General features: G+C 36.3%; 2 protein-coding genes across 2 annotated transcripts; both read right to left on the bottom strand.

The window, feature by feature from the left end:
• Window positions 1–6,899: 6,899 nt before the first annotated feature.
• LOC126693434 (pentatricopeptide repeat-containing protein At4g14050, mitochondrial-like) lies at window positions 6,900–9,106 on the bottom strand. The gene has a single exon (XM_050389389.1). The coding sequence runs from the start codon at window positions 8,974–8,976 to the stop codon at window positions 7,144–7,146; it is 1,833 nt and encodes a 610-aa protein (XP_050245346.1). The 5' UTR covers window positions 8,977–9,106; the 3' UTR covers window positions 6,900–7,143.
• Window positions 9,107–9,881: 775 nt separating this feature from the next.
• Window positions 9,882–12,032, bottom strand: LOC126691403 (uncharacterized). Its single transcript, XM_050386450.1, has 2 exons — window positions 10,902–12,032; window positions 9,882–10,475 (listed from the first exon to the last, which is right to left on the bottom strand). The coding sequence occupies exons 1-2, from the start codon at window positions 12,030–12,032 to the stop codon at window positions 9,882–9,884; spliced, it is 1,725 nt and encodes a 574-aa protein (XP_050242407.1).
• Window positions 12,033–13,364: the final 1,332 nt, after the last annotated feature.

The raw sequence follows: 13,364 nt of genomic DNA, 5'->3' as shown, positions 1-13,364 counted from the left end.
TTCTTGAGATAGAGACAGATTCGTCTTTGGTTAGTTTTAATGCGTGAGATGGGATTTTTTTTTTTTTTTTTTTTTTTTTTTTTTTTTTGCGTGAGATGGTAGAGAGAGAAGGATGAACGAAGGAAATGAACGAGAGAGAGGGATCTGATGGTTTAAGAAGTAAGAACAGAAGAAAGTTAACTAAAAATTCAGGTCACGTGCAATGCACACCTAAGACAAGTGTCACCTTGAATGTTGCCACCTGCTCCTGTATGCAGCAACTCCTGTGCAGGAAATCCTTGCTCATTAATTAATCTATAGGAGTAATTTTTGGCGTAATAATATTAAAATCTAAATTTTTAAATTTTAATGCCCCGTCCAACTTATTTGGTGAAATGAGTAAAGTGGTTATCTTTCCCATGAAATTTGACATGTAACTTCAGGTAAAAAAAAAAAAAAAAAAGGGACACATAACCTTATTTTAAAAAATTTTTGGTTATGTTCTCAAAAAATAAAAAAATTGTTTTGGTGATTTAAATACACAAATCAGCGAGTCCCACTAAGGTGGGATTTGGATAGCTGAAACGCAGTGCGTTTTGCGTCTGTGTTTCAGCTTTCTTCTTTTTCTTTTTTTTTTGAGCGGTGATTATTGATTTTTTCGTGTGAACAATGCACACCAGTGGATCCGTGCACTGTTTACGAGACCCACAAACTTTATTTTTCAGTAACTTTTTCATTAAAAATGGGTACCACGATATTATTCACACATTTAAAAATTATTTTGTTACAATATTATTTTGTTTTGTAAACCGTTTTCAAAAAATTGTTTTTAGAAAATTGTTCTCAAAATTACGGTAAAAATTAGTTTTCAAAACTTTATATCTATTTCTCAACTCATATTCACCATTCAATAATATAATAATTTACCCTTTTCAAAAAAAAAAATTAATACAATAATTTTAGGTAAATTACAGTAATCTATCTTGAAGTTTGGGGTAATACCAAACACATCTAAAAATTTTAAAATATGACCAATTTGATCCTTAAATACAAATGGCATGTAATGCCATTTATTCATTATCTCCCAAACATTTTTTTTAGTTCATTTGTATTCCTTATTTTCTCTCTTCTTCGCCCATAACATAAACACATGTCTCTCACTCACTCTCAAGCTTAAACCAGTATCCAAATGATATACACAAACATATAGTTAAGAAACATTCCAAAAAAAAATTCTCATTAAATTAATATCCATTTTCCAAAACCATACACATTCTCATTTGGGATTTTTTTTTATTTTTATTTTTTATATAGAACATTAAAAAAAAATATCACTACATCGATAATCAAATCAAGATCAACCCATTTAGATCCAATATCACACAAGACAATCAAACATAGTTCAACTAAACCAAACAACCATCCACCATCAAACTTCAAACATACCCAAATCAAAAATATTTCAAAACAAAAACCAGACCCATAATAGAGACCAGTAACCACCATCCACCATAACACCACCTATCACTACCCACTCATCCTCCTTAAATCCAAACAGTTCCAACTATCCAACATCATATGATTCACAACCCAAACCCAAATTAACAATTAAAAAAAAAAAAAAAAAAAAAAAAAAAAAAAAAAACCTATACCCATGACGGTGAGCTCCACCAAATTGTGATCTTGAAACCACTAGTCACCACTCATCGTGACTTAGGGTCACAGTCCACCATCCTCTTTGATAGTGACCAAACCACACAACTTTAAACGATAGTGTATGGTGTGAGATTTGTGGGTATTTAGGTTCTGAAACCATTTAGGTGGTGGAGTTTGTTGGTCCTTTGTTGAGTTTGAAACCTTATGATTGAGAGAGAGAGAGAGAGAGAGAGAGAGAGAGAGAGAGAGTTTTCCTTGCGTGAAGAAGAGAGAGCAAAGAGACAGAGCAAAGGAAAGAGAAAACTTAAAAATGAAATAAATGATTTAATAAACAGTGCACAAATGGTGTTAGTGTTTAAGTACCAAATTGGTCATTTTCTAAAACTTTTGGATGTATTTGGTATTGTCCCATATCTCAAGGTAGGTTATTGTAATTTACCCATAATTTTTTTTTATATTTTTAATACAAGATAGAATTCTACGCTAGCCTAATCTAAGTGTATATATGTGTGAAACTCCCTCCTATAGACTTGAACCTCAGCCCTTGCCCCCCACACTCCACAAGCACTTATATTTGTGGGGTGACCATCGCACCAAGGGTGTACGGTGGTAATTTACCTATAATTTTATTTCCTCATTTTTCTCATTGTTCTCAATTGTTACTCTCTCTCTCTCTCTCTCTCAGTGATGGTTGACAATGTTAATATTGTATTTTGTTTACCCTCATTTTGTGTGCCAAAAATCCCAGTTTGGCTTTTAAAAAAGGAAAAGGTTTCTTTGCAAACCATTTAAATTCTGCTGATATCGTTTTATTGGATGTGCAATTTGAAAATCTAATAATTTAATTGCATGTTCTTATTATATCCTCAATGCTTACAAAATTTTAAGAAGATAACTATATCACAAATGTTTAAATTTCAAGTTTTTGTAATCTAAAATTATGCATAAAATATAATTTTATTAATCGAATAGTAAATAACATTTGATTTGAACAAAATTTAACATGCATGTTAAGAACATAAACTACATTAAATCAAGTGGTTAGATTTTTAAAATTTGTATCCAATAAAAAGATACATAAGGAGTTTGAAGAGTTTTTCTCTAAACTAGTTTAGAGATAACTATTCTTTAAAAAGTTTACAAATTACAATTTTGACCTTGGGATCAAGAGAATGTTAAAAATGATTTAATTTATCTCAATCAAACATCAAATTAACCAATTTCATGAGTGTAGTTTTAAAATGACCAAAATGCCCATTGGTGACCCACAATCAATGACTTCAAAAATTCACCCGATGGCTAAATTTCATTATTTCACATCAAAAAAAAATATTTCTAAACATTTGTCAGAAGTTTAACTTAGTTTGTCCATGATTAACTCGGGTTCGGCCCTAATTTGACCAAAACTCTAACCATTCGATAAGGATTAATTTAACCTCATGTTGTAGAAAATTGAATTCCCTTCAAAATTATAGCTCATGAACCAAATTGGATTTAAAAAAAAAAAAAAAAAAAGGATATTGCAATAACAATGATGACTTATGCCAAGGATCCAAATCACCATTGCTGAACCAAATAAATGGACATTTTATTTTACTACACTTGTAATGTTATTACACAAGAAAAGTTGATCATCCAACATATCTCCACTAGCAAGATGGTAGTTGATCCACTTACTAAAGTCACTGCTAAATATGTGTTTTAGACTCATCTTAGGAGTTTGGAATTTTGTTGGATTTGATATGTTCTTTTTGATACATTATAGACATTGTGATTATTCATATCATATGCAATAATGAGGTTATTAATTTAATTCTTGTTTAATGTGATTGATATTGCATAATGAGCACATTATTTGAGAATATGTCACCATGCTTAGATTAATCTACTCACATGAATGATCACCATGGTGCTTGAGTAGTGAGCGGGATGAAACATAGCGATCACTTAGGCATTTTGGAAAGCAAGCAAGTGATCATCTTGAGCAGTGAGTGGGAGCTCTGCCATAGCATACAAATTATACTATAAATGTTGTAGTCAACAAATTAATGGAGTGGTTGTATAAATCCCTACATTGTCACTATATGAGGCTTCGTTTACCATTACATGATCTATTTTATTCCCTTTTTGACCTAGAACTATGTCATGAAGGCTTGATGTCGCTACTTGGCATGTCATCTTAGGGCCATGATAAAATACGATCTCACAGAAAACAGTAAAGTGTGAATGAATTAGCATGAATGTCTCTCAAAGATTATTTAGAACACTATTCATTCTATGGCATATAGTCCTAATGATTATGATGAATCTTTGTTTTTCAACATAATCATGAGCATATTATATGATATAGGATCAAATGTTGCTTTGAGTTTCGAACTCATGGGGTATTAAAGAAACTTGAACTAGTGCAATAAAATAATTTGGGACATAGATGAGATATGATGAGTGATGTACTATGTTAGTTTAGATGATGACTTAATATAATACTCATACCCTACAAACTTCACTGTTTGTATGAAGAAAGAATCGAATTAGAGATTGAGAGGATCCATTTCTGACTATAGTTCCTAGTATGGATGGGTGGAAGATATTACTAATTGGGTCAGATTTGACCCGACCTATAACCCATGGCCTAAAAATTGTCCACATGGGTTATTAAGTGTATTTAACTTTTAGCTTAAATTTAAAATGATCTTATATGAGTCGTCAAAATCAGTAGTGAAGTGTTAAGATGAGTGATTGAGTGTAGGTGGGGATTAAATCTCATATTTCTTATTCAACTATCAAAAACTTTACCAATTAAACTAACTGGAACCCACCTATCTTCTACTTTAAATACTCATACAACAATAAAAAAACTGAAGACTAAGGATGTATTTGTTTGGAGATGAAATAGGGTAGATGAAAAACTTTAGAGAGAAAATGAAAAGGAAAACTGTTTGAAATGTGTTTGGTTAGGTGGGGAGGAAAGAAAATAAATAGTGGGATCCAGGTGTTTTCTCATCGTGCCCACCAAAATGTTTTCTTCCCAAAATGGAGAGAAAACTGAAGGAAACAAATGAGGCTGCTTAATGAATGAAAATGGCCATTTGCACTTACACACGAGCAATTCGTCAAGCTCCTTTCTCTCTCTCTCTCTCTTTTTTTTTTTTTTTTTGATTTCCTGGGTGGTAGGTGTGATAGTTGTTTTGTTTCTCTTTCTTATTTATTTCTTTATTTATTTATAACTAGACATTATTTTTTTTAGGACATAATATTTTTTTTAATAAATTGCTTTTTTTTTTTTGGTTGTTTGTCACTTTTTTGTTTCAATTGACCATAATTTTTTAACAAGGGTATATGAGTACATTTATACAAACTCACTTTTTCCATCCCCCCACATTTCCACTCCCAACCAAACAAAAATGAGAGAAATTAAAATTTTTTCTATCATCCCACTTTTCCATCCTCCCACCATTTTAGTTTGGAAAACGAATCATTTTGAACAATTTTACCTTGCGTATTTTTTTATAACTTATTTATTAAAAAGGGAAATAAATTAAATAATTTCTTTAAAAGTCTAATGTAAGGATGCAATTTGAGTCCCTAGCCCAAAGGATAAATGAACTTAGGCCCAAAAAACCCAATACAATGAATTTGTAGAGAGTGGATTGGAAAATTAAGCTTTAATGAATCAAACAACAGGCAAAATGGATTTAGATGACAAGAAAATGAAGATTGACTAGTTTATTCAAAATAAAATCGTCCTCAGCACAGTCCGAGGAGATCAGTTCTTATATATTTCTTTCAAGTTTGATTACAAGTTCAATTCTTGATTTCTACAGTATTTTTCTCTTAATTTCTCGATCCCTTTCTCTTAGGACCTTCCTCCTATTTTATATCATATCTCCTCTCTCATCTCTACTCTCCACGTGGATATTAGATTGCTTGTGTTGATACTTGTCCAATCAGCACCCTCCTGAAGTCTTTGGGAGTAGCTGTAAGGCTGAAAAACACTATTTAGATATTACTTCCTCATTAATGCGGTCAGAGAGTTAGCTACAGAGCATTTAATGCGGTGATAGCAGTTTTCCCCCAAATATTTCTCAGCTCCCATTTTGTCCTGTACGTTCAAAGTGCATATTCTTATCAACAGAACTTCTTAGAATGTCACTTTGGATAATAGAACTCACCTTCTGACTCCTTCTATTTAATGTGGTGGTAGCAGTTTTCCCCCAGATATTTCTCAGCTCCCATTTTGTCCTGTACGTTCAAAGTGTATATCCTTATAAACAGAACTTCTTGGAACATCACTCTGAATAATAGAACTCACCTTCTAACTCCTTCTTCGTTTAGCTGAGGAGATGCTCCTCCTCGGCCTACCTTTACAGTCATAGTTGGCTTGAGAAGTTCAAAATCTTATGTCTTCCTTACTATTGATCTATCTTCGGATCACTAAGCCTCCTCAGCCAAGGCCAAGGCCCAATATATATTTTTGGATCCTCAGCCAAGGCCAAGGCCCAATATATATTTTTGGGCCCATTGTCCCTACAGCTAATATATCTGTTTATTTGTCGGAGGCCAAGAAAAAAAAATGGGGGAAAAAAAAAAGACCTAGCTAACAAATTCCAAACCGACACTTTGTAAAACCTCAAGTAAGTTGGTATAATTTATTAAATTAAATATTTCTGAGTTTCCAAGCACTTTTGTTTTTCCCGGTAAATATTAATGGGAAGCAATTTATTATTCCTCTAATTACTGGGTTGTATAAGAGTGATAATACAATAACGAACAAATTGCTTTTATCTTAATTCTTAAGGTCCTTAAATATTGAGATTTGATCAGTATTACAGATCATTGCTTGGTTAATGTCTTAGTCAGATCCATTCAGCAAAAAAAAAAAAAAATGTCTTAGTCAGATCCAAAAGAGCAGCCTCTGCTGAGCCTTTAGCTTTACATTGTAAATGCCTAAATTCCATTAACAAATATGCTCCTTTACTTTGAAGGATCGACTATCATCTAGGACCTCTAGTGACGTAGAGTTCAAGATCAATTAATAAACAACAAAGCATATGAAATTTCTCACAATGCTTCATATAAATTTTGCTTCATCAAGCCAGTGATACTCAATTCCATTATCTAAAGAGAGCAAAATTTAAAAGAGAAATCTCCCAAAAGCAAAAATAAGAGAAAACAATTCGTCAAGGAATACATATCCCCTGAAGTGGTAATGCAATACCCACAATTATAGGTAAACGTCAACCACTTTCACCGTAAAGCCTACGTTTTCCTTGGCTTGGAGGTTGAAAATATGAGATCAATGTCATTTAAACCATTGGTGCTGACAACACAGGTTAGGCGATATGTGTTCCAATAAAATTAGCAAGCCTCAGAAATTAAAAAAACCAAATGAAAGGAAAAGGCTAACTACTAGACGCTTGAATAAGCAGATTCAGACTTGAACCTATGATCAATAGATGGCAGACACATGAAAAACCAAAGGAAAAATTCCGACGCAGAGCCACAAAATCACCAAAAATCATTGCATGAACACTCCCCGTCCTTGAAATGGTGATATCTATTGGCATCTCTGACAACAATTTCCCTCTTCATAATGGTGCTTATGAATTTTAAAACTGTGTGACAGTCTCCACAAACACGAAGATTCTTCACTACCCGAATAACTGTCCCCGGGACAGCCTTAAGCAACCCATAGGCCACAGCCAACCTCTCACTATGCCAAAATAGTTGTCTTTCCTTCTCTTGCCACTCCATGTCATGTAAAACAGAACTAATATCCGGAACATAACCCCTTCTCCTCATCTCTGCATCCAACTTCTTAAGCAAACCAAAAATCACATCCTTCATAGAATGAGCGGTCTCCCCAGCATAAAAAACTTCACTTTCCTTTCCCAATTCAATACAACTATAGCCCGGTTGCTTTTTAACTACCATGAATGCCATCAACTTTCTCACCTTTGAAACCTTTTCCCACAATTCAGCTCTAGCATAAATATTAGACAACAGTATATATGTAGATGGATCTTCTGGTTCTAAACTTAATAGATGATCAGCAACCCTAATTCCCATTTCAATATTATTATGGTGTTTGCAGGCACTTAGTAAAGCTGCCCAAGTAGGTTCATCAGGCTTAAATGGCATTGCATTAATGAGATTCTCAGCCTCATCTAGCTGTCCTGACCGACTAAGAAGATCCAAGAAGCATGTGTAGTGCTGCAGAGAAGGATTAATCCCATAATCCTCCTTCATAGATTTGAATAGATAACGGCCTTTACTTACTAAGCCAACGTGGCTACAAGCATAAATCAATCCAACAAAGGTCACTTCATTTGGCTTTACTCCAGCATAAATCATCTCATCATAAATAGCCAATGCCTCCTTTGCTTGCCCATGCTGAGCTGTCCCAACGATTATAGAAGTCCAAGAAACTACATCTCTTCGTTGCATCCTACCAAAAATTTCCTTTGCAGCCAGAATATCACTACATTTGGCATACATATCTACAAGGGCATTACTTATAAATATGCAAGACTCATAACCAAGAGTGATAACTAGGCCATGAATCTGCTTCCCAAGTTCCAGCACTGCTAGATTAGCACTTGCACCAACAATGCTTGAAAGAACTAATGGATCAACTATGTTGACTCCTTCTCTTCGCATTTCAATAAATAAATAAAACGCATCAACACCATTCCCACTCTGTACCAACCCTGAAATAAAGGCTGTCCAAGAAAATAAATTCCTGACAGGTACCCTCTGAAACAAGTCACTAGCCTCCGATTTCCTCCCATGTCGAGCATACCCGGATATCATAGCAGTCCAAGAAACTGAATTTTTCAAAGAAATTGAATCGAAAACCCCACGTGCGTTATCAAGTAATCCACACTTGGCATACATATCAACTAAGGATGACTTGACAACATTGTCGTCACGAAATGCGGACAACACAAAGTGGGCATGCACTTGCTTGCCTTTCCTAATAGCACCCAAGGCCGTACATGCCTTAACGAGGCTAGCAAGCACAAAATGGTCAGGTCCTAACTCATCATCCTTCAGCATGGAGGGGAACATGGAAAGAGCTAGGTGGGGGAGGTTGGCCTGGTTGTGGGCAGTGAGAATGGAGGCCCATGAGACATGGTCTCTGTGGGGCATTTCGTCGAACAAGTGAAGGGCATCTTGAATGAGACCACATTTACCGTACCCGTCTATGAGGGTGTTGGGCAAAGGACCACAGTGCTCTAGGCCAGCTTTGATAATTTGGGCATGAAGGTTTTTGGCAGTAAGTGGGGTATGGCGCCTCACACAAAGTTGGAGTTGATGGAGATAGTGAGAGATAAGCATTCATCACCTTTTCAGCCTAAATCTATCAGGTAAGGATTTTTGTTTTTGAGACCAACGTTAGTTAGCCAAAGTGGGCAGAGTCTCTGTTATATAATACTAGCGCCAGCGACCAATGTTCTTAAAACCGTTTCGAACCGTTTCAGTTTCTTCGTTAGAATTAAATATTTTGGTATCGGTATATTTTGATGTACCATTTCGATAAGTTTTGGGATTATCGTTATTTTATATATATATATATATATATATATATACACACATGTATGTTATTAATTAAAATCCATATAAATTATGAAAAGTCTTCAAATTATAAGTCTATATTTCAATTAAAACATGATTAAATTTTTATTCTGAATTTACCTCTCTTGCTCTAAAATTTTACCAAACCAGATGTTATCTAAGTTGTGTCTCCACTCACTAACAAATAACCAATCTAAATCCATACTTGGTAGTTAGTTTTATTATTATTTTTTCTTTTGGTAAGTGATTTAACTTTATTTTATATTTTGTAGAATAATATGACTGGTAGATTTATGTATAATTCAATTTTTTCCCCTTTTATAAAAAAAGGATAAAAAAAAATAAGTTAGAGAAAAATATTGATTTTTTTTTTTTTTTGCACACGACAAAACCCATTAAGGATTGAATAAGCGTCACATGAAAATACAGTAGCAAAATAATTTTTAAATGTGTGAATAGTGCCGTGAGACCCAATTTTAAAATTGTTTTTGGTGAAAAAAAAATACTTGCGGGTCTCGTGAACAGTGCACGAGACCTACTGTTTTAATCACAAACGCAGATGCAAACCCAAATTTAGCTGTATCTAAACTCTCACTCAATACATGTGTGTATGTATATTTATTTGTTTGCAAGCATAGATATGTTTTTTTTGGTAAACAGTACTTCTATTAGAGTAAAACAGGAATACAAGCAACGGAATCATCCCTACAAACAGCCTCTAACGAGGGTGGGAGATTTCCTTTATTAAAACGAAACTCAAAATCAGATTTCAGCGCAAACTTGGCAGCTACATGCGCTGCCGAGTTGCATGTTCTCCGTACCCAACAAAACTTGACAAAATCAAAAGCAACAACTAAACTACGAACATTACAGATAATATTGTGAGTAAGCCAATCTGATGGAAAGTCCGGGTTGATGAGTGGCTCAAGACAGTTCTTTGCATCTCCTTCAAAAATCACAGATTTCCATCCCTCCTTAACCGCTAAGTTCACAGTCCAATAAAGTGCTTCAGCTTCAGCAATTGCAGGGGAGGAGCTGTGATGCTTTTTGGCCCAGATTGATAGCACTTCACCCAAGTGATTCCTTGCAACAACTGCTAAGGCAGAGCTTGAGTCTTGCTGGATTGCAGCATCCACATTGAGCTTGATGTAGCCAGAAGGGGGTGGAGTCCAATTCTTGCTAATTATCTCTTTGGGATGTTGGGTAGTTGACGAAGAGACTTTAACAATTTCATTGAATCTGGTTTGGATGTTCTGCCTTGCCTTCAACGCATCAGGGTCAATGTTACTAAATTATTTGAGGTTTCTGGCCATCCAAATCTCATCAATTACTAATGCCATGTTGAGAGACACACTCCAAGCCTCATGTGTAGGGATGAGTGAGGCAGGTGGCTCCATGATGAAGGATACTATATCCTTAGTCGAAGTAAGAGTCACATTGTCAACTTGAAGACCCTAACAAGCGGCTGACCATAGAGCTTGAGCAAATGGGCATCTGAAAAAAATGTGTTCACTGTCTTCTTGTTCAGCATTGCATAACAGACAAGATGCATCTACATGGTTAAGGCGAACTTGGAGATTAGCCTTTGTCGGCATGGCGTTGATGCTTATCCTCCATATCAACATTTTGAGCCTCTATGGGAATTTTGCCTTCCAAATTTTGGACCAACAAGCTTGGGGCTGACCAACACAGTCAGGATGAGCAAAAGCAACATTATGGATGGATTTAACTGAGAACCGACCTTTTGAGTCTGGGAGCCACACTAACTTATCTTCCTTCTGTGACATTGGAATAGACATGTTAAGAATGGCTCTTGCATCGGTTGGAGCAAATAGTTCCTTCACCCAATCTGAGATCCATGATTTGGTAGTGGGGTCAATGAGCTCGCTGACTTTAATGGTCAACTTTCTGTATTCCTCAAGTTTGGGTTGAGGCATGAAATTTACAGCTTCAGGCACCCAAGGGTCTGACCACACCTGAACTGATTTACCATTCTCAATAATAAAACATCCACCCTTCGTTACAAGCTTCTTTGCTTCTTCAATAGCTCTCCAAGTTGGAGAAGCAATAGCCACTGAATTCGCTGTCAACCAGCCACTATTTACTTTATATTTGGATCTCAACACATCCATACACAAACTTTGTCTATTCGAGGCCACGAACCATGCAAATTTAGCTATCAAAGCTAAGTTCATCTCCTTTGTTTTCTTGAAACCCAGTCCACCAAATTTTTTGGGACGACATAGTTTGTCCCATGATGCCCACGCAATGTATCTGCTGCCTCTATCTTTAGGCTTCCACCAAAACTGCCTAGTAGCTGCATCTAGCTTGTTACAGCTGTTTGACGGCACATTGAATGCTGATAGGGTGTATGTAGGGATACTATGGGCTACTGTTTTGATAAGAGTGGCTCTACCAGCCCATGAAAGGCAACGACTTCTCCAGCCAACTAGTTTGGCTTCCAATTTATCCTCCAAGAATTTAAAATCTCTGGATGGTGATCTTGTGGGGAACAAAGGGGCTCCTAGATAAATGGCATCTTTTTTCAGCTTCCTCATTCCAAATTCCAGCTTAATTGCTCTTCTATTTTCAGCCAATATGTGTTTAGAGAAGAAAATACTTGATTTGGCTCTATTAATGCTCTGCCCAGACCAGTCACAGTATTTTTCCAAACAGGTGGAGAGAGTTCTAGCATCATGCCTCGTCGCTTTTGAGAAAAGGACAATGTCATCGGCATACATAACATGAGTTAAGGCTGGACTTCTGATACTCACTTTAGCTCCACTGACGTTGCCCTTCATCAGTTCTTTATCCAGCATTCTTGAGAGCACTTCTTGGCCTAAAATGAAAAGGTATGGAGAAAGGGGGTCTCCTTGCCTTAACCCTCTCCTAGGCACAAAATTATTTGATTTTCACCCATTCACCAGGACTTCAAAAGAGACTGAGGATAAACAAGCCATGATCCAGCCAATAAACGTACTGCTAAACCCCAAATTTATGAGCACCGCTTGAATAAACTTCCAATTGACTCTATCATACGCCTTTTGTAGGTCTAACTTGAGAGCCATGAACCCATTTTTAACTTTCCTGGATTTGAAGCTATGAAGTAGCTCGTGCACAACCACCTGATTTTTTGCAATCCATCTACCCGGGATGAACGCTGATTGACATGGAGAAATAATCTTATGGAGCAAAGGCTTAAGTTTCGCCACAATCAACTTGGATATGATCTTATACACAACGTTGCAAAGACTAATGGGCCGGAAGTTGTTGACAGAGATTGGGTTATGGGATTTTGGGATTAGAACTATGAGTGAGTCATTTGCATCCTTGGGTAGGCATCCATTGGTGAAGAAAGCTGTTACTGCACACGTTACAGTGTTTCCAACAGTAGGCCAGAATTCCTTATAGAAAAGGGCGGGGAATCCGTCTGGCCCGGGGGCTTTCAAATCCTGCATACTAAACAAGGCAGTCTTTATTTCCTCTGGGGTGGGGATAGTATTTAGGCCTTGATTTTCTTCCTCAGAAATGCAGCGTGTCATGAGGTCATCAAGGTTTTCCGAGAAATCAACTTCCTCGTCAGTAAACAGATTCTTGAAGTGCTGGTAGAACAACTCTCTAATTTGATTGGATCCGGTCACCCACTGACCATTCTCGGCTTTTAACGCTGTGATATTGTTTTGTCTTCTTCTAATAATGGTAGAAAGGTGAAAGAATTTGGTATTCCTGTCGCCCTCCTTCAACCAAAGTTCCCTTGACTTCTGCTTCCAAATCATTTCAAATCTTGCAAGCCACTCGGAGAGTTCAATCTGCAGTGCTTCTTCAAACTTCCCATTCTCTTCAAACGGCTGCCTCCTCTGAACTTCATTCATTTTTCCCAGCAGTCGGTTAATTCTATCTTGGCAATTCCCAAAAACTTGCTTGTTCCATTTACGAAGCGCTATCCTGGTCGCTTCTTGTTTCTTCTTTAGAATTTCAAATTCCGATCCACTTTCGTGGCCATTCCACGCCTCTTCAACAACTGAGTTGCAGCCATTGTCCCTTACCCAAGCTGCTTCAAATCTGAAAGGTCTATTAGCAAAACTCTGCGATGGATTAGTGTTAAGGAGTATCGGTTTGTGGTCAGAATTGATAGCTCCTAGATGGGTCAC

The sequence above is a fragment of the Quercus robur genome, chromosome 7, assembly GCF_932294415.1.
Source record: "Quercus robur chromosome 7, dhQueRobu3.1, whole genome shotgun sequence".
NCBI lineage: Eukaryota > Viridiplantae > Streptophyta > Magnoliopsida > Fagales > Fagaceae > Quercus > Quercus robur.
The sequence above is the reverse complement of the archived record's forward strand: the minus strand, read 5'-3'. Positions and strand labels throughout refer to the sequence as shown.